The sequence below is a fragment of the Clarias gariepinus genome, chromosome 6 (assembly GCF_024256425.1).
Source record: "Clarias gariepinus isolate MV-2021 ecotype Netherlands chromosome 6, CGAR_prim_01v2, whole genome shotgun sequence".
NCBI classification, from domain to species: domain Eukaryota; kingdom Metazoa; phylum Chordata; class Actinopteri; order Siluriformes; family Clariidae; genus Clarias; species Clarias gariepinus.
In genome coordinates, this window is record NC_071105.1 from 10349775 (window position 1) to 10368925 (window position 19151).

General features: G+C 37.3%; 1 protein-coding gene across 19 annotated transcripts in view; it reads right to left on the reverse strand.

Annotated features, from left to right (window-relative positions):
* The window catches only part of dock7 (dedicator of cytokinesis 7), a 63491-nt gene that overhangs the window by 7284 nt on the left and 37056 nt on the right, over nucleotides 1-19151 (reverse strand). For 3 of the 19 annotated variants that reach the window (XM_053499516.1, XM_053499521.1, XM_053499511.1), the window contains 22 exons: nucleotides 17497-17586; nucleotides 16991-17086; nucleotides 16233-16373; nucleotides 15059-15172; nucleotides 14757-14924; nucleotides 14332-14483; nucleotides 13236-13405; nucleotides 12952-13097; nucleotides 10873-11055; nucleotides 10557-10713; nucleotides 9863-9959; nucleotides 8632-8649; nucleotides 6611-6664; nucleotides 6222-6318; nucleotides 6000-6134; nucleotides 5746-5898; nucleotides 5492-5650; nucleotides 5030-5130; nucleotides 4703-4895; nucleotides 4466-4609; nucleotides 4048-4179; nucleotides 2724-2738 (listed from right to left, as the gene is read on the reverse strand). In XM_053499516.1, the coding sequence (XP_053355491.1) occupies nucleotides 2724-2738; nucleotides 4048-4179; nucleotides 4466-4609; nucleotides 4703-4895; nucleotides 5030-5130; nucleotides 5492-5650; nucleotides 5746-5898; nucleotides 6000-6134; nucleotides 6222-6318; nucleotides 6611-6664; nucleotides 8632-8649; nucleotides 9863-9959; nucleotides 10557-10713; nucleotides 10873-11055; nucleotides 12952-13097; nucleotides 13236-13405; nucleotides 14332-14483; nucleotides 14757-14924; nucleotides 15059-15172; nucleotides 16233-16373; nucleotides 16991-17086; nucleotides 17497-17586 (2715 nt within the window). The remainder of the gene's footprint in view (nucleotides 1-2723; nucleotides 2739-4047; nucleotides 4180-4465; nucleotides 4610-4702; nucleotides 4896-5029; nucleotides 5131-5491; nucleotides 5651-5745; nucleotides 5899-5999; nucleotides 6135-6221; nucleotides 6319-6610; nucleotides 6665-8631; nucleotides 8650-9862; nucleotides 9960-10556; nucleotides 10714-10872; nucleotides 11056-12951; nucleotides 13098-13235; nucleotides 13406-14331; nucleotides 14484-14756; nucleotides 14925-15058; nucleotides 15173-16232; nucleotides 16374-16990; nucleotides 17087-17496; nucleotides 17587-19151) is intronic. The other 16 variants (XM_053499517.1, XM_053499524.1, XM_053499527.1 and 13 more) reach the window with 13 other exon arrangements.

Below are 19151 nucleotides of genomic sequence, written 5' to 3' on the forward strand. Positions count from 1 at the left end.
TATGGAATAAGGATCAGTAAGCACAGTAAGGCAGCCACACACAGCAAATCAATTAGTACAGTATAGACCTGTATACTGTATCATAAGAAAATATCAAAGGCAGTAGAAAGGAGATTTGTTCATCAAAAGTTAAAGATTTAAGCTAGCCTGTGTTACTTAAAAAAAAAAGCTAGTTTCATAGCATGTTTATCTTTAAACCATATTAAAATACAGTGAGCAATTAGTGCCATTACTCCCTTAGAAAATTTGCTAAACATATTGTGCTTAAGGTAAAAACCAAAGCTTATCCGTCTGTATAGACTTTTAAACATTTTTCCCTAACTAAATTCTATATTTTTTCCAACACTGCCTAAACAACGGAACTTGATTTCATATAGCAGTACACCTTCATTATAATACCATACAATTAGATCAACTTTAAAACGGTTGTTTTAAAGTTGTTTTAAAGTTTTCTAGTCCAGCACATACACCTATAGAGAACAGTTAGGGGAACCTAACCCTCAGAATATGGCTATTAGAGTAACATGTAAACCAGTGATACATTCAGAGTGCACTAAGTGCCAGTACAAGGATATGGAAATAGAGAGGTCTAATGGTAGATTACTATAGGCTGTAAGAGATGGTTCATGGGAACTGAACCTTCAGACTGTATCAGAAGTGATCCTGGATAGGACAGATATGGGGGAGCAATTCATTGGGACAGCATGCTTAGGTGTTACAGATTTCCAGTGCAAAACACATGATAAATATACAGTACTGTGCTTAAGTCTTAAGTCACCCCTCATTTCTTCATATTAAATAAAATTATGTAAATTAAAGTTAATAAATACAAATAAATGTTTTCCTGTGACAGGCGCAAAGTTCAGAATGATACAATTTAAACATTGTTTATATAACAAACACAGCAGCAACCTCATTTTCCTCTCAATTCAGCATTTAGCATCACCAGTATACTAATCACTGGCCTGATCATCTGTCATCATCTGCACCTGTTTCTCACTGGTTCATGCCTTAAGTTAGATGTTTTTTTCATGCTTAAATGATGCATAGGTCACTGTGTAGCCCAAACAAAAACCCTCAGTTTCCTCTGAAACTGGTCAGGAACAGGAACTGGACTGAAAATTAAAGCAAAAAAACTTGCCAAAAATAAGATACAAAAAAGACGTTGCTTTAGAAAACCTGAAAAACTATTCAAGGCTACTTTAAAAATACAAGAAATTCTGGCTTTTTAGAAGGGAAATATGAAGAAATTATGGGTGTCTCAAGACATTTGCAAAAGTACTATGTTTTACCAAAAACTATGTGGAAATGTTGAGGCCTGGGCTGTTCAAATCCAGTACCGGAGGGCCAGCATCCAAAACATTATGGTGACTTTTTTGTTCAAACAAAAACAGCTGTTTCAACTTCATCTGTTCATTGCCAGGTTTAGTGGATGTTTTTACGTTTTGGTTAATAACAAACTGTGCTGGACACAGGTCCTCCAGAACTGGATTTGAACAGCACTGGTCAAGGCAATCATGCAATAGTATTGCAATAATGTTGGTTAATGAGCCAATGTAACAAAGCAAGATCATCGTTTCAGATCTGCAGTTTTTAAAAATTCATACAGTGAACTATATACTGCAGAAACATTAAAAAAAAAATTCCAGGGTATTTACTCTGCTTCTGCCAATCACATATATGCACATATATCTGTCACGCTATTAAAGCAACAGAAATAAAGCCTCAAACTAGCAACTTACCACAAGACATAATTAAAATGGGAAGAGGAGGGATCAGCAACCGGGGAGGGGATAAAAAAGGAGAAAACAGAACATATTTTAATCAGGGAACCATGAACTTCTTGGAAAGATAAATAAAAAACTAAATGCAACAACACTTAAAACTAATACTTTAAAAATGGAGAATGCAAAAAAACAAACAAAAAAAAAACAGGACACATGCAGGATGGAGGGAGAAATCAAGGGAAAAAAACAAGCAGGAAGGGCTGAGTGAGTATGGGATGGAAATCAGGAACGTCCAACATCCTGTTAAGTGAGGAGACAGCATCGTGCCAAAGTCTCAAAAAGTCATGCAGAGGACCATGACAGAAGTGATGGATTAATTGCAATTCACACAAAAATCAATACTCAGGGGTCGATTTAGTTCTAAATTAAGCAAGGTCAGTGAAAAGACCAAAAAAAAAAATTCTTTTAATCTTTGTGGTGACATTATTCCACAGGAAATTATTATTATTATTTTTTTTTTATACTTTTTTTTGGGGGGTGGTGTTTGTTTTTTTAATTTTATAATCATTCCTAATTTTTTCATTGTCGCATAGCTGGTATAAATCGAACCCTGTGCTTTAGGATGACTGTAGTGAGGTCACATCGATGCCAGTGCTGATGAAAGACAGAAAGAATAAGGGAGAGAGATGAGGCAAATGAAGTGACGCATTCACTGGACAGCTCGTCATTAGTGTCACACGCTGGCTCTCATGCATGTGGCCTGCCGAAACAAGCAATGTTAACACTGCTTCTGTTCAGAAAACAAGGAGTGAGAGAAAAAAAGAAAGAAAGTGTGGCATGGTTGCACGCCACAGACTGACAGATGAAAGGATGGACTGAGTACAAAAAGTCAATAAAAAAAGGTTAATGGATCGATTTCACAGCAGAGAGAGCTAGGATCAATGCCCACCACTTGCACATGTGGGTCAAGCATTAAGCATGAGGTTCACCACCTACCTCCCAGCCAGTGCTCTGTGTGACAGAAAGAATATAGGACAAATCAACACACACACACACACTCAGGTCACAGTCACACCCTCTATAAGCTCAGCAGGACTTTCCCCAGCACTATGGGAAACCATTATTCTTTCCCATAGGACCTTCAGAACGCTGCATGCAGTACTCAAGGGTGGACAAATATCACTAGTCTGTCCAAACCAATTTTTCCCTTCCTTCTTCTTTACAGTTGCCCAGAAAGTAAATAAACCCTACTTCCTGACAGTGAAAACTCCGGTTTGTAAGATGCTTGCGTATTCAAGGTTTTAAACTTTATGCATCACTGCCACAATATCCAGTGACATTTACTATAGTACTAGACCTGTAAAGTGTAAATAGGTCTGAAGTGAAGTGTCATATAAAACAGGTTAAAAATAATGTTAAGAAAGAGGATAAAACCAAAAGGTCATTAAATATGTTTTTCTACAGTGCAAAGTTTATTATGCACAATACCTCACCTCAAGGTGAAAAATTTATAGACAAAAAGCTAAACAGGCTCAAACAAGGTTTGTAATTGTGAAACAAAAAGGAACGTTGCATGAAATTACATGTTCGCTAACAACTTATAATGTGCAACAACTTGATGAACAACTAGATAATGTTCTATATTACCAGTAGAGAATAAAAACTATAATTTATAATCTGTACATTTCTTGTTTATATTTCACACAGTATCCACTTTTTATACTACTTTCTGGGCAATCAAATCAAAGCAGAAAGGCTGGAGTTTTCCCTTCCTGAGTGGATTAGTTAATGCATTTGTCCACCCCTTTTGTACTACACTCCATTTATACCCCGTAATTGTTGCTCATTGGCATGCAAGACCTCCATTTTCTCAAAAACCATGATTCTGTCCCAACACATGCAAAGTCCCTTGCATAGGGCCGACAATGATTGTGTTAACATGTGTGTTGGTAAAAGAGGCAGCCATGTGAATGTGTTTACAGTACATCTACATGCATGAATGAACATCTGCCCTGTTTAAAAAGTATACAAGTTGCAATAGCCCTACACATAAAAACACACCCAAGTCAACTACTATAAAAACATTTATGCACCCTGTACCATGCAAGACATCGTGTACATGACGGCACGAACACGTCTGCAAGCACAAAAGTGTACATACAACCAAATAAACACAACTCCATTTCTACTTTGACTTTGCTGAGATGTTTTTGATGATATTTGAAAGCAAAGTCCTGTTGTTTTAAACTGAAATAACCAACTAGGACAATGACTCGACTCCGAGAGGTCAGCACTGCTACCGAGCGGCGTGAGCATTTACCTGGTGCACAATTTTGCCAAAGGCCTCTTGAAGTTTACCATGAATGGTGGCCAGCTTTTTGGCATCCCTATTAGCTTCATGAATAGGGATGAGCACCTTGTAGACTTCATTCACGGCCTCGTACATGCCAGCCTGCAGACCGGGAGTGAAAACAAGGTCATTATTTAACGATACGTAAGACAGAGTTAACACAACAGGGGATAAAGAATACAGGTTGGTTAACAAGCAAGGAAGTTCATCATGATCTTTATCAATGTATCATTTAAAAATAAACATTTCCTCTTCAGCCCTGCTGCAATTACATTTTTCATTACAAGTTCTTACAGTACTGCATATAAACATGTCCTGGCAGCAGAAAAAAAATAAATAAATAAAAATGAGAGACTAAGAGTTCACTTTGTCAAATGCACTCCCTCACCATAGAGAAGGAGGCAGCAGCCTGCTCCAACAGCCCCACCAGACCACCCTCAGTAAAATATTTCCCTGAACAGATACCCTCCTCATCCGGAGACACGACATCATCAGATACAGCAGATTCCTCCAGGACGTTGGAGGAGATATTCTGTCACAGAACAGAGGAAAAGCCACTACTAAAACAATTTATTTGAAGAAAACCGCCATGACTAACAAAAACCTCTCAGGTCAGATTTAATACCTGGAAGGTGACGCAGCCCACAGGCAGGTACTTGCGATCTTCCAGCATGCTGAGATATTCAGCCACCAGGGCGGCGCTGTGGACCAGACACTGTGCCGCCTCCGCGTGGTTATTCCTCTCCGAGTGCTTCCCTGCCATGTTCTGTAGCCAGGTCAGCCTTAAATCCGGAGAGGTCTGATACCCCTTGGCTATTCTGTTACACATACATGTTTTAACATTCGTATTATCACCAGTGTGATCAATTTGTGTATGAAAAATTTAATCTAGAATTTGAAGCTCCTCCAAGAACCCGAACAAATTCTATATCAAAATGAAAAGCAATCTGACCTGTACATCAGATCAATAAGCATCTCAGGATCCTCTTGATGTTCCTTCATCTTGACTGTGTCTGATAAAATCATATGGAGGTTAAACACCAGGTCCTGAACCTAAAACACACAAAAGCATATGATTCATGAGGCACATCTGGATTGTAATTTTAACATCACAATAAAAGTAATAATTAATTTCAGAGAATCATTTCCAAAACATTTTTTTGTTCTTGAGTGCAAATTCTCACTTGGCGGATTCCCACTACGGTGCCAGATATCTATTGTTAACTTTTTGGGCTACAAATCTTGGATCTTGAAGGTTTTTCTGTTTGTCTAGTTATACCACTTTGTGAAGACACTTTTGTCCACAGGTATTTAACAAGGAAGAGTTTAAAAAAAAAAGGTTATTCAGGTTGTTGCAAATTGATTGACCAAAAGTACTACAATCTTTAGCAAAAGATTTACTTTAAGGACTGACCTGGTCAGGGAATGTAGTCTCGCGGAGCTCCAGGTCCTCCTCCGCATAGGTCAGGATTGTTTTGAGCGAGCGTCTCAGAAACTCCTCGTTAAAGTTTTGAGACGTGCCAACCAAGGATGACAGAGACATGGTCACCTGCATTTTTACTCTGGCAAAATTCTGAAGGACACAAACAAATTGATATTAATAAACCAGGTTCAGAGACAAGCTTGAATAATTTTTCAAGACCAAACAAAAAATCTTGTCCAACGCACATTTCCGATTTCAAAGTTCTGTCTCATTAGCAGGTAAAGTGAGGCGCTGGCGTGTGACCTAATGGTGCTGATGCTACTACTGCAGTTCCTCAGCAGACGCAGACAAAGATCAGCACACTGCTCTGTCTCTTCCTCAAACAGCAGCTCTGGGAACTAAAAAACGCACCCAACACACAAACCGACAGAGCAATAGTAGTACGCAGATAGCAGCATTTACATCATCACAGACATTTTGTCATGAAACCTGTACTCACCTTTGAGACGAGAGCCCTCTGTGTTGCGAAGCAGTGCTGAAGATAGAGGGCGCTCTGGTTGCACGCCATACTATGAAGTAGAACCTTGAGGACACCTCCGAGAATGCTCTCCTTCGACTCGGTCACAGAAACGGTCTATTCGAAGCGTAGTCATTACTTTTAATTAATACAGCTTAATAAATTGGAACACTAAATCTAGCTTTCTGTGCTTTTAATATTTACCTGCACTATGATTTCCAGAGTGTCAAGAATGATCAGGTTAGCCTCAGTTGCCAGATTGCCGTCTATTAGTGCCTCGTGTTCCAGCTCTGCCCTGGTTCTGGAAAAAAGGCAGAACACATTTAGCATTGTTTTGTGCTGTGTCTGGAAGAAAAAGCCAAGGACCCCTTGAATGAAAAATCATCCTGCGAACGCATTCAAGGTCACTTTGTACATATATGAATCCATTGACACTAAAAACATACTTGTACTTAAAAAAAAATATGCATGGGTAATACAGATACAAAATATGTTTGGGGATCTTCCATTGTTGTATAATGTTGTTGTACATTGTTGTACAATGAGTCTAAGGGGATGGAGGTGGTTTATGAGGTTTATCTAAGCTTACAAACCTATCTAACAAGGCTTCCTGGCTCCTCCTACTGCGCTGAGGGCTTTCTTTAAACCTGCACAGCACACCACTCATTCAAAACAAGCTACACACACATACTTCAATAGCACAAAAATCCCAACACAGCAAGAAGAGAGCCAGCACCCAACCAAGCAACCCTAGCACAGGAGGCATCCAGAAAAAGCACGCACGGATGCACAGCACATCCATGGTAGACCATAGATACAAGGGTAAGGATTTGCAGAATTATTAATTAATTAAATCTATTAATTAAATCAGGCTAATACTAGACACTGGAAGCTGAATTTGAAGTCCAGTAATTAACATTGGCTTGTACAGTAATTAAGGGTTAAGTAATTAAGGGTGTAAGTAATTTGGGGTTAGTAATATAGGTAGACGGCAGTGAGTATAACACATTAAGACACGAGGGACGCACAAACAGTTAATTATGTGCGCAGGAATTTGAGAAAACAATCAGGCTAAATCAAAAGCTCCAACCATGATCATGGAATGAACATAACATGAAAGGAAATGCTTTTACAGGGAAAAAAAAAAGTTAGATTAAGATGGTGTTACTGTTACCACATGGATATTAAGATATTAATCATTTTCCGATAAAAGAATAAACTTGTTTTATTTACTTCACACCACAGCAATTTGCCAATAGCTATATATATATATATATATATATATATATATATATATACAAAATTATTTATATATATATATATATAATTATTTATATATATATATATATATATATATATAAAATTATTTATAAGCATCATTTTTTGCTGAATATTAACGAAACAAATGAGTTCTTACCACTAAATTTATAGCAGCTATAAACTCTCATTCCCTCACAGTCTCTCCTTTCCCTTTTTGTTATTATGACCCTCATGTAACTCGTTTTAGCTTTACTTTAGATTGTTACAAAGTATGCACAATGTAGAGGCCTGTTGTATCTTGTTTTTATAGTACCAACATATTATAACATTCTGACCAATCAGATTTATGAATTTACCACCACATGGGGTGGAATAAATAGGCAATATGCATCAATTCACATATACTGTAGGTTGGGTGTAATATACTGTGTCAGCCAGATGTTTTTTTCTCAATCTCGTTGCTCAAAGTTTCCATCTTATGCTGAGCCAATTCTTTGTTGTCGTTCTGTCTGGCTTGCTCATTAGACCATCTAGACTTTAGCTTTGTAATATAATATATTATATACTACAATTATATATTATAATATAATATAATTATACATTATATACTATAATATTAGAGGTGGTCAATTTTCTCTTTCTCTATTAAAGCATGGCTATAGCTTTCTGATTATTGCTTTTCAAATTACCTGAGGACCTAATAATTTTTCAATGGTACGCACAATTATGACTCTAAAAAACAAACCAGGAAATCAAATTTAAAGAATGACCCCACAAAACAGACATCTTATTTTAGCAAATTGCAAAATAATTAAAAACAAGATGTGAGAAATTTAAGTTATAACACAAACATTTTGTTTTTGGCTGATTTGATTTGATTTTAATTAATTTTTTTAAATATATTTTATACTTCAGTACTTCAGTAATTCATTTTACTTTTGTTGGTTTTTCTCTTTCTAATTATTAAAAGTGAACTACTGAAGTGTTGTTGGTTCTCTGCACATAAGAATTTCACTATTTAATGTAATCTAATGATGCATTGAAGCACGTTTACTGAAATTAAAGCCTTTTAGTGAAATTAAGGTGAAAAATCTCTCCTTATATTTGTGTGCTATACTGTGGAAAATGACAATCACATCACCCAAGCAGCCACCCATTTCCTTGCCAAGTGAACAGGCACACCCAGTCACTGAGCAATACCAGTTACAAAGACACAGCAGTCTTAGCTTCAACCAGAGCACTTTAAGCAGAAGGCAAGAAGAGCGAGGAGGCAGGATAAAAGAGGGATCGATTCTTATACTCGGGGTGATTAGCAGAGGGAGGTTATTTAGATCACTCTTCAGTTGTACAATACCTGACTGATCTGTGGCCCCTAGACATAGAGTAAATGAAAGAACAAGGTGGACGAGTTATTCCACACCAAAACAGTTAAGGGACCACAATGTTTGTACTATAGGGACACAGGTGGGACATGGTTATAAATTAATAAATAAATATATTAAATAAAGGTATAGTTTATACAAACCAGAACAATGATCTCCACCGTTACACGAGTAATAACCGATAACAATGCATGCTGTTATAGGGAAATACAAAGTGACAGGGTTGATTACCCTACCTCCCAGAAGGCTATTTTTCTATAACAGCATGTCCTGATTGAATAAAACTAATCATATACCACAGCAAAATTACCAAAATTTTATAATTTATGCCATATTCTCATTTTATATCATGAAATAGATCATTGTATACCATACCTTCCTTATTGCACCCACCTATAGGCATTTGCTCAGTTGCACTTATTGTATTTACCTCCTTTACTATATATTGTTTATATATGCAAACTATTTTGCAATGCAAAAATGCACCTTTGGTTAGGTGCTAACTGTTCGTTGCCTTGTAAAGTTGAATCTAATTTAATCTGTATTTATTTTTTTCATTTATAATGTAAGCCATGTTCTTTTCTGTTATCAATTAAATGATACAAGTATAACGATTGCAAAAAAACAAAAAAACTTTTTTTTGAGAAACTAACATAACCAGCCTGAAGTGACAATTACAATTTTTAAACACTAACGTGACAGATCAGATTTTTTAATGGCTATCTACACGCCCAAATCTTATGTTTTTTAGATTGGAGCAGAGTCACTTTAGTATGTGATCATAGATCAGATACATTTTCGATACACGTTCACAAAACTTTTGCAATTATGAAAAGTGAACAGTCATGACAGGCAAATCCGATCTGACCAAACAATCAGAACTGAGCAACGTGGCTTGTAATATAGCCTGTGCATCACTTTAAAGATTTTAAAGGTGAGAAGACTCACCACTCTATTTATCTGTACAACTGCTGTTAAAGAAATTTTTCTTTGATTAAAAAATTCTTTGATTTTGATTTTCAATGAATCAAATACTTTATGTGCTGTGGTATAATGTGTCAATTTATTTTGACCAACTTCCTCCACATTTTATTATATATTTTTTATATTATGTGGATAGAATGTGACTAATTATAATTATGTTATGTGGGAAAAAAATTATTTGTAATTTATAGTAAAAATAACTTTTTTTGAGGATCATACTTGTCCATCTTTTCACTGTTCTGGCGCCAGTGTGTCATGTCTTTCCTCCAGCGCAGGTTCTCTTGGCTGCCAAACGCACTGCCTGATGGACTACGCTCTGAAAGAGAGTAAAGCTTTAGGTTTACAAAAATCACTGTGTGAACATAATTAAGCTGTATTATTGGAGTGCAAACAGAAGCAGAATGTGTTGGGATAACAATGGAATATTAATATTTCACTTAAGTCTTTCAATATTTGTGCTGTGTGTGAAGTTAACATGCTATCACTTATTTTGTTTACTAGGATGATGTGTTAAAAATCCTGGCTATGAAGTGGCTTATCCCAAATTTACTCAGAAATATCTCTAATGTTTCTTAATTGTTTCTTAAGCTCCTCAAGAAAAAAAAAAAAGGTTTTCATGACTTTAAATGCTCAGTTTTTTACTTGCATCATTACCACAAATCAATACAGTTTGACAAAATTAGATGTTTACCGATATGACAGGACCCAAAAATGCAAACAAGAAAATATGTTGGTTATTTTTATCACTACAGCCCTAATATAAGATTAAAAAGTGAAATCTAATAAAAATTCTTAATAAAAAATATGTCACAGCTCCTTGGATTTTTTTTCAAGGTTTGTTAGAGATGATATGATTGCATATTACTCATTAAACAGGCCTCTTAGCATTGCGTTCGTTCAAGCACTAACTAACCTAACTGTCCTCGACTGCGTCGCACCATCTCCTGCCTGGCTCCGATACTGCCGAGGATGGCCTCCTCCAGCTTGGCCTTCATATCTTTAGACTTCTTAAAGGTTAGACTGTTCATGCGCTCAAATGCCTTCTTTCCCTGCATGAATAGAAAATGGGCCTTTTTGATGAGATGGGATGAACAGAAAAAGAAGATGGTTAATAAAATTTATCATTAAGTATTAAAACAATGCAAACTGAAAATTACAACCCAACTTTATTTTTTTGATTAAATAAAACGTGTCGTTACAGAGATTTTGTAATTTATTGCTGCTGAGACCTTGTACTCGAAGCAGGAAACACAGAGGTAGAGCATGTCCAGCAGACGGTTAAGCTGAGATACAGACAGGTCAGTGAACCACTTCTGCAGCACCAACTCGTCTGCGTTCTTCAGCACCCACAGAAGACAGATGAGCAGACTGCGGCTGGACTCAGGGGAGAAGGTGCCATGCTGACGGGTGGCCTGGGAGTGTGTGTGTGTGTGTGTGTGTGGGGGGGGGGGGAAGAAAGAGACAGTGAGACATTATGCAGAAAAAGTATGATTTTTTTTTCTATAGTGGCTGAAAATTTATTAATTATTACACATATATTTTTGGCATGTTAAAATGGAAAAAATACAGAATTGTAGGTGAGAATAGTGCTGTTGAATTCTTGATCTGGGTCAGAAAGTGTTGATTAATTTCCTATACAGCAGCTCTGACAATAATCAAGTCTTTAAGATTACGTTATTGGTTTAAATGAATGCACATCTTGCAAAAAGTTATTTCTACAGATAGATCTAATTAACAGGGACTTGTCTGACAAAAATTCCACATAAACATACTTTAAAAATTGGATGCAGTTGTTTATATGTTGAACTGTTCTGTGATAAAACATTTGTTTATCATCACTATTCAACAAGTAACCAGTGTTAGCACAAAGCAACAGAGGCAAGTATGACTTTAAATTAGTGATGGGTCGTTCATGAACGATTCGTTCGTTTTGAATAAAGCTTTAAATGTGACTCAGGAAAACAAATAGTCTTAAAGAGTGATTCCTTCATTTTCTACTGGACACGCATGCGCAAATCATCGAAAAACCTCCATAGGTTAGGTACAGGAAACAGAATTGAGCGATTCTTTCTCAATTACTCTTCTACTCCAAGTCATTCGTTCTTTTGTCACGTGACCCCCATAGACGCTATACAATGCAGTACAACAGGAAACAGAATTGAACGGTTCCAACAAATTTTCAAAACCCGAGTCGTTCATTTTGTCATGTGACTCCCATAGACACTATACGGTGCAAAAGATTCAAAAGAACGAATAACTCAGACTGGAAGATATGAGAGGTGAGCTACTCATTCTGTTTATTATAATGCAGTCTTTAGCTGCATTGTAATATTTTTATTACTGGAACTATAGCCAAAAATTGTGTATGTAGACATATTGGGTTTATTTTTATTGAAAATGCAACATTTTCTTTTATTTTTGATCAAGAGAACGAAATAAAACAAATAAAAAAAGATTCGTTCATTTTGATAAACGAAAAAAACGCGTCAATAAGGGCCTGTCCACACAGAGACGCATTTCGCTGTATACGTATAAATGTTTTATCGTATTGGCGTTTCGTCCACACGGATCCAGCTTTTTAGGAGACTGAAACCGCTATTTTTTGAAACCGGGTCCCAAAGTGGATAAATCTGAAAACGACACCCTTGCGGTTTCGTGTGTACGGCCAATCCGTATATTTTTGATGTCATCACATCACGTGTCGGCTGCGTCACACATAAAAGCAACAACAATAATGGCGGACTACATGATTGTGTTTGTGTTGCTACAAAGCCTGCTAGCTTTATTACAGCGAAATCTATTGTTTCTATGCAACTGTTATGAGCAACAAGCGATAATGGACAACACCATCTTGGTTCGTATACAGCGCGAAGGTTATGCGCATGCTCAAAGTCTTCTTCTCCGTGTATTGTGTATCTCTATGGCAGAATTACAGCACCCCATACTGGTCTGGCATATATACTACACCGTTTTCAGTGGTTTCGTGTGTACGCAAATTTTTTTTAGAACGAGGTAAAAAAAAAAAAAATTGTCGGATAGGGAACGCACCGGCTTTGTGTGGACTAACCCTAAAACGATTCAAATTTCCCATCACTACTATAAATGGAAAAAAAATACGTTATTTAATAAATGAACCGCACAATGCTCTGGTATAAAAATGAATAAAACATGCTGTTATAGCAAAATAATCAAAGACAAGGTGCTGTTACTGAGTCTGACCACACAATCCTAGTCCTAAGCAGATAATATAGTATACAGTCAATGCTCCTCTCACAAGCTGTTTCCCAAGGTTATAGGTAATCACCTACCTGTGGGTTAAGAAGGAAGCTACTGGGACGTGACATCTGAGGAACAGAAGTCCCTGCGATTGCCATGGCTACGCTTTGACTGATCATGCTATTGCCTTCAGTTTCCTGTTCATCTACTCCAAGACGACCCCACTGGTTATGAGACTCTGCAAAAAGACATACCAAAAACCACAATCACATGGTTGAAATAATCCTACCAATCGTATCTGTGACAATGTCATCTTTTATACCTTTAAACAGCACTAGCTTGAACACACTGGCAAGAAGAGTCGATACGATCATACCTGTGAAGTCATGGAGCTGGGGCAGGGTCTCCATGACGATGCCAATGAGAGGTAGGTAGAGCATGGCAACCCTGGCTTTAACCTCGGGGTCAGCATAGCGTGGGTCAGAGTCATGACTGGACAAGAGGTTATGGACCACACTGATCACCTTCTTATGCAGACCAAACATCCTACATGCAAAGACAAGTGTGAAAGTTATCCATTTCAGTCAACAATAATAGCCACAAATGAGAAAATCAGTATATTGCAGATTTTTACAATGTCATGTAATGTTATAGTCAACTTCAGCGACAAAAACAAAACTAAGTGCACATGATTTGCCTTTTGGATGCTCATTGATTTTTAAACACTTGATTCTTAAACAAATTATAAAAAAAAAAGTCCCCACAAGTTGAGGACAGGAAAACCTCTGCCACCGTATAGTACAGTCTTTCTTGTTACTCATTTTATGCTTTACATGCTATTCTATCCTGTTTAACAAAACTGTTTCAGACACCTGATGTGACTATTTCAAAATCGAACTTGAACAATTCCTGGAGAAACTGAAAAATAGGGCACACGAATGCATCAATTTGGCTCCTTTCTTGGCCATAGGGTTCCTGGGATATGGCCATTCACCTATCCTGGGTGTGTAAGTAAGCAACAGCTCTCTCTGCATCAGTGACCCACACACACAGCAAATGCAACCTGATCTCTTGCATAGACTTAAATGGTCAAGTGACTATGCTGGTCAGATATCTCAGAAACGTCAGTCCAACTGCTTAGAAAAGTAGTAGCAAGCCATTTCTGGGGATGAGGACGTATTGAGCCACAGAGAATAGCAACGACATGTATTAAATGTCAAAAATTTTGGGCGTTAATAAATAAACAAATCGCATTAACAATAAGGGCATTTCTAAAAGCTCCCCTGTTTAAAAGTTTCTCTGCTAATAGCATAAAATGTGTTACATTAGACAGTGGACTTAATTTTTTTTTTTATTGTGATGAGGTACTGGTATGGTGATAATTTTTCGTGCACAACATGTTTACAGACATCAGACAAGACAAGATGTAAAGCACAGAGATGAAGTGAGATGAGGCGAGACGAGACACACACCAGTGTACTGACCCATCAGCCTCTGGGTCCAGAATAACAGCGAGCTCGGTTAGAACCAAACCAGCCAGGTAGTGCTGTTCTCTAAAGGGTACGGACAACTCAAACATATTAGCGATCTTCTGATCCTGCACGTGGGTGGAGAAGCCAGAACTCTGAGAGATATAAGAACAGAGATACAGAGCCGTTACATACTGTTATCTTTGTGTTTTGGTGCAGTACCCTTCATGATTTTTGTTAAAGATGGAAATATATTTGACTAATTATTAGTTAAATCTTTTAGACGGAATAATGCATTCCCTAAATATCTTTTCAGATACTTCTCTGATTTTGCTTTTCAATCAGTTTTCCAGTAGCGTGCTTTTCAGCTGCTAATTATATGGTTGGGAATAAATCATAGGATCTGAATATTGCAGTGGTTGTGTTACCTGCGAGGTGACAGAGGAAACAGAGGGAGAGGGGGAGGCTGGAGGAGTGAGCAGACTGCAGGGCAGGTTTAGTGTGACATAGTGCTCGTGGCTACACACGATCCTGAGGAAGTCGAGCCTCAGAGACTCCAGAGTCGGGTTCTGCAGAGCGTACAGCTTAGTGGACACCTGGCGAGGAAAGCATTAACAATTGAGGTTGTAACTTCAAATTGACAAGAAATATTTTAAATAATTTTTTTCATGTCAGCTTGAATCAGGATGGAAAATGGACTACAAAAATAAATAAATAAATAAAAGAATACCTGTTTCCAGTATGTCTTGATAAGACTGAAGACGAAGCCCCTGTCCATGACAGACAGCAGGTCATTAAGAAAGAAGGCCAAGCTTGTGTTTAGCCTCTCCACCAACTCCAGATCCTATCAAAGCAGAAACAGAACGACATGTTGACTGCAAATATCCTAAAGTAATGACATTTACAAACCTATCTATCTACAAAAGCATGTCCAAAATTGGCTGTAGAATTTATTTTGATTAACTTTTAGAAAAGACAAAAACATAATTTTCAATACAATTTATCTATCGGTCAACACCAATTTCGTATTCTCTGATTAGAAAATGTTTTAGGGAGAGCTGCAAGCCACAAATGCACCGCTGTCTTCAGTTCTTCTTCAGAAGTGATTTAAAGTGACCAAACAGATAAAAGTCCGATGGAGCAAGATCAGAACTATAAGGAAGATCATTTAACACCTCAAAACAATGTGTATGAAAGTGTTGACCATGTGGGCAGAAGTGTGTGGACGTGCTCATCTCCTCCTTGGATAGTAGTCCTCTGCGTTTAATCTGAAGTTTAGGCTTCTGCTTTTCAATAAGCGTCTCATGGTGATGAACGCTGTTGATTGTTCAACCTTTTCCCTGATAATGTTCCAATATTGACCCTTGCAAATCCTAGAAAACTGTCAGCATACATTTTCCAGCTGATTTTTCTTGTTCTGCGATTGATGTTTCAGTTCCATACTCTGCCGTTTACACTCAGGCACGTAGCGATGAATCAGTGTCTCGTCACCATTAATGATTCTCTATACTTTCCACTTTCATCTTCCCTAGAGTATCAGTCCAAATTTTGTTCGCAGATCTCCAAATGCATCTGTTTATGCCCTTTTATGAGTGTGTTGATCACAAAAAAATTAAAATAAATAAATAAAACTGCATGCTGCTTTTCTTTCGTGCAAATCACGAGTGAGTGTCTATATTTGTGTGCACCACAGATGAACTGATGTAAAACACTCACACCATTTAATACTTATTCTTCAGTGCCATTTCAAACAAATTTTATAAAAGGTGCTGCACTCTAAACTATTCACACATTAGCGGACAGCAATGCATCCCAACAAAATCTAAATTAATTAATAAATATTTTAACTATAAAAATAAAAGAAAACCTTAAGTATTAGCTGATGTAATATCAGACTCTGTTACCTTTTGGAAGCGTGAGACTATGTCCCCTGCAATAGTGCTAACCAGAGCTGTGATGTCATCCATGAAGCGCTCAGGAAAGCGGTTTTTCCTGGGAGACTCCAGTCGGTCAGTGAAGTACAAATGGTGGATTATACTTTTGACCTGAAAGCATGGTCAGAATGCAGCAGGTACATAAAACTACTTTACAATAAGGAAATCAAACACTTTCAAATTTTCCTGTTAAGTAACTGCTTAAAAAAATCTGCTCACTTTTAACATGCAAAACGAGCATCGTGCTTCATATTGAATCCTATTTTGATTATGGTTGTAGTTATTATTATTATTATTATTTAATAATTTAGATGTAATTAATTAAACGTGACAGATTGTGTAACCTGACTGAATGTATACATGTATACTTATCTAAAAACACGATTTTTCCTTGCACAAATCTTAATTTAACTAAATTGTCCATGGCAAAAAAAAATATATATATATTTATAAATTGTAGGATTGTGGACACTCTTGAGATTATTTAGACTCTTATTAGTTAATCTAATAAGGACCAGCCTTATTTTATAAACAAGTCATAAATTTATTCATATGAAGGAAGACAAGCTAGTAATACTACACAGTATGCTTGGATTCATTAATATTAAAAAAGCATTCTGTGTTATTTTAAAATAATGACATGCAATAAAATTTAATTAGAAAAATGTAATTATGTCCTGGCTAAAATCAGATGATCACTTATTAATGCCCATTATATTGACTCTTACCATGAGCTCAAAGAAGAACCAGGCCTGTTGAAGAGCTCCTTCTCTCACACTGCCACTGCTCACCACCCACTGCAGTGCCAGTTCTTCATGGAAGAGCTATGGAACACCAGCAGAGTATTAAATCGCCATCAGCTATAGTACCAGCCGTCCACCACAAACACAAATCTTAGAGAGACAATTTATCACCACACATTACTGTGCATCATAACACTACTATAGAATTTGAAACAGGCCTTTGACATAATCCCTTAGGCTGCTGCAAAAACAAAGCCTTGATTTAATTCAGAACAAAACATACATTTGGTTTCGCCCAAACAGCAGAGGCCTTTTATCATTCCATCACCACACAGCATTCGACATACAACGAGACACACAATCAGCATCCCAACAAGACCACAAGCACCACACCAAACACCACCCAATCAAGAGCCACAGACAAGACACAGGCGGAGGGGGCGGTCAAGGAGGCGGCTGGGGGCTCCTCCCCCACCACGTCGGGTCTCTACCTTTTTGGTCGGCAAGCGTCCTGTTAAAGTTTGCAAGAAACTGGCGCTCTCAGTGTGCGATGACATGCGATTGCCACTGCGCTCCATGGCCTATGGGTGGGGATGAATGGAAGGGTGACAACAGATTAGTGTGAAGGACAGGAGTGTGTGGTGCCATCTGCTAGTCAGATAGACAAGACTACTTACGCGTGCGCACACAAACACACAAATGAAACCAAACCTTGTAAAAGCAGCATGGCCTATCATACTGTATGTTGATAACAATAGTAATAAGAATATACAGTAATGATAAAGTAATAATAAGTACAGTAGTACTTATGGTTATACTACTAATAATAATAATAATGATAACAAGAAAAAGATTAAGAATAGTACTGCCCAGTAAGACAGTATACTTTGATTTATACTCTTATGATTATTTAGCTTTATCATATTATACAGTAACAAATACCTTTCATAATTTTTTTAAAACAGATAAGACGAATAAACTATGAGCAACTGTAATAAACTAAATCTCACAGGATGCACGGACATGTGCGTGAAGAAACACACTGACACACACAAGCATTCAAACACGCATGCGGCCGCAACGGACACGCACACTGGCGCGCAAATTGCATGCAGCATCTCATAACATGCCGTAGTGAGAGAAAGTTGGATTAGTGCTTTTATGGCCATGCAGTGGTCACAGTGAGATGAAGGCAATGTAGAGAGAAAGAGAACATGGAGAGGGAGTCTTTAGCAGTGGAAACAAATGAAAGAAGAATGGAAAACTTATAAATGAAGGGAACGGCTGAAATGGATGAACCGCTCAACCACTATTGTTAATAGAACTACAGTCAACTACAGTCAATTAACCTGATCCAGGACCGACACACCAATTCATAGTAATTTATCCGGATTAAAGCCTGACTTTTGCGTCCTTTTGAGCAGATTTCCCTAAAAATCCAGAACCAAAAATTTGAGAAATTGACTCTCCGCGGCCAAGTCATACAGAGTGCTTTCTCTACTCTGCGGTGATTGTCCAGCAGCAACATCTGGCAACAGCTTTGTCTCCAAAAACCTCACGTTCATCTTGCCAACACAGTGCTCGTCAGCAATAATCATTAGCTTGGTAGTACTTAGTAATGTAATAGATTTATTTGCTTTCCCACACTCAGGACAGTGGTCACTAGCTGATCATAAATATAGTTGATCAAACTTTGTCATTAGAGTTAAGACACTTTTTTAATAAATATAAAGACAATGAATCTTTTTCTCATAGTTCTGGTTTCTAATAAAAGCAGTGAGGCTTTTGTAGCAGGTCCTCTGATCAGACTTATCCAGTCACATGGCTTTTATTGAAATTATTTAGCATCGTTTTGTTTCGTGTTTTTAAAACCAAGACTAGATGGAGAGTTGAGAAACAGTTGGTTAGAAAGGAGGGACGCTTTGTTAACTTTTTAGGTTATATACCCTGACTTGTCTGATTAGATAACCGACAACAACTAGGCAATATACAATGCCCAGCCAAAAAAAAAAGGCTTACACTGGAATAGCATTTTGCGTTCATTATGTCCTGTATTCGGTGTGGCATGGTTTCGATAAGCATACGAAACATTATTTATTTATGTTCAGACTACACTAATTTCTCTTCAAGATCTTTTGATGATGAT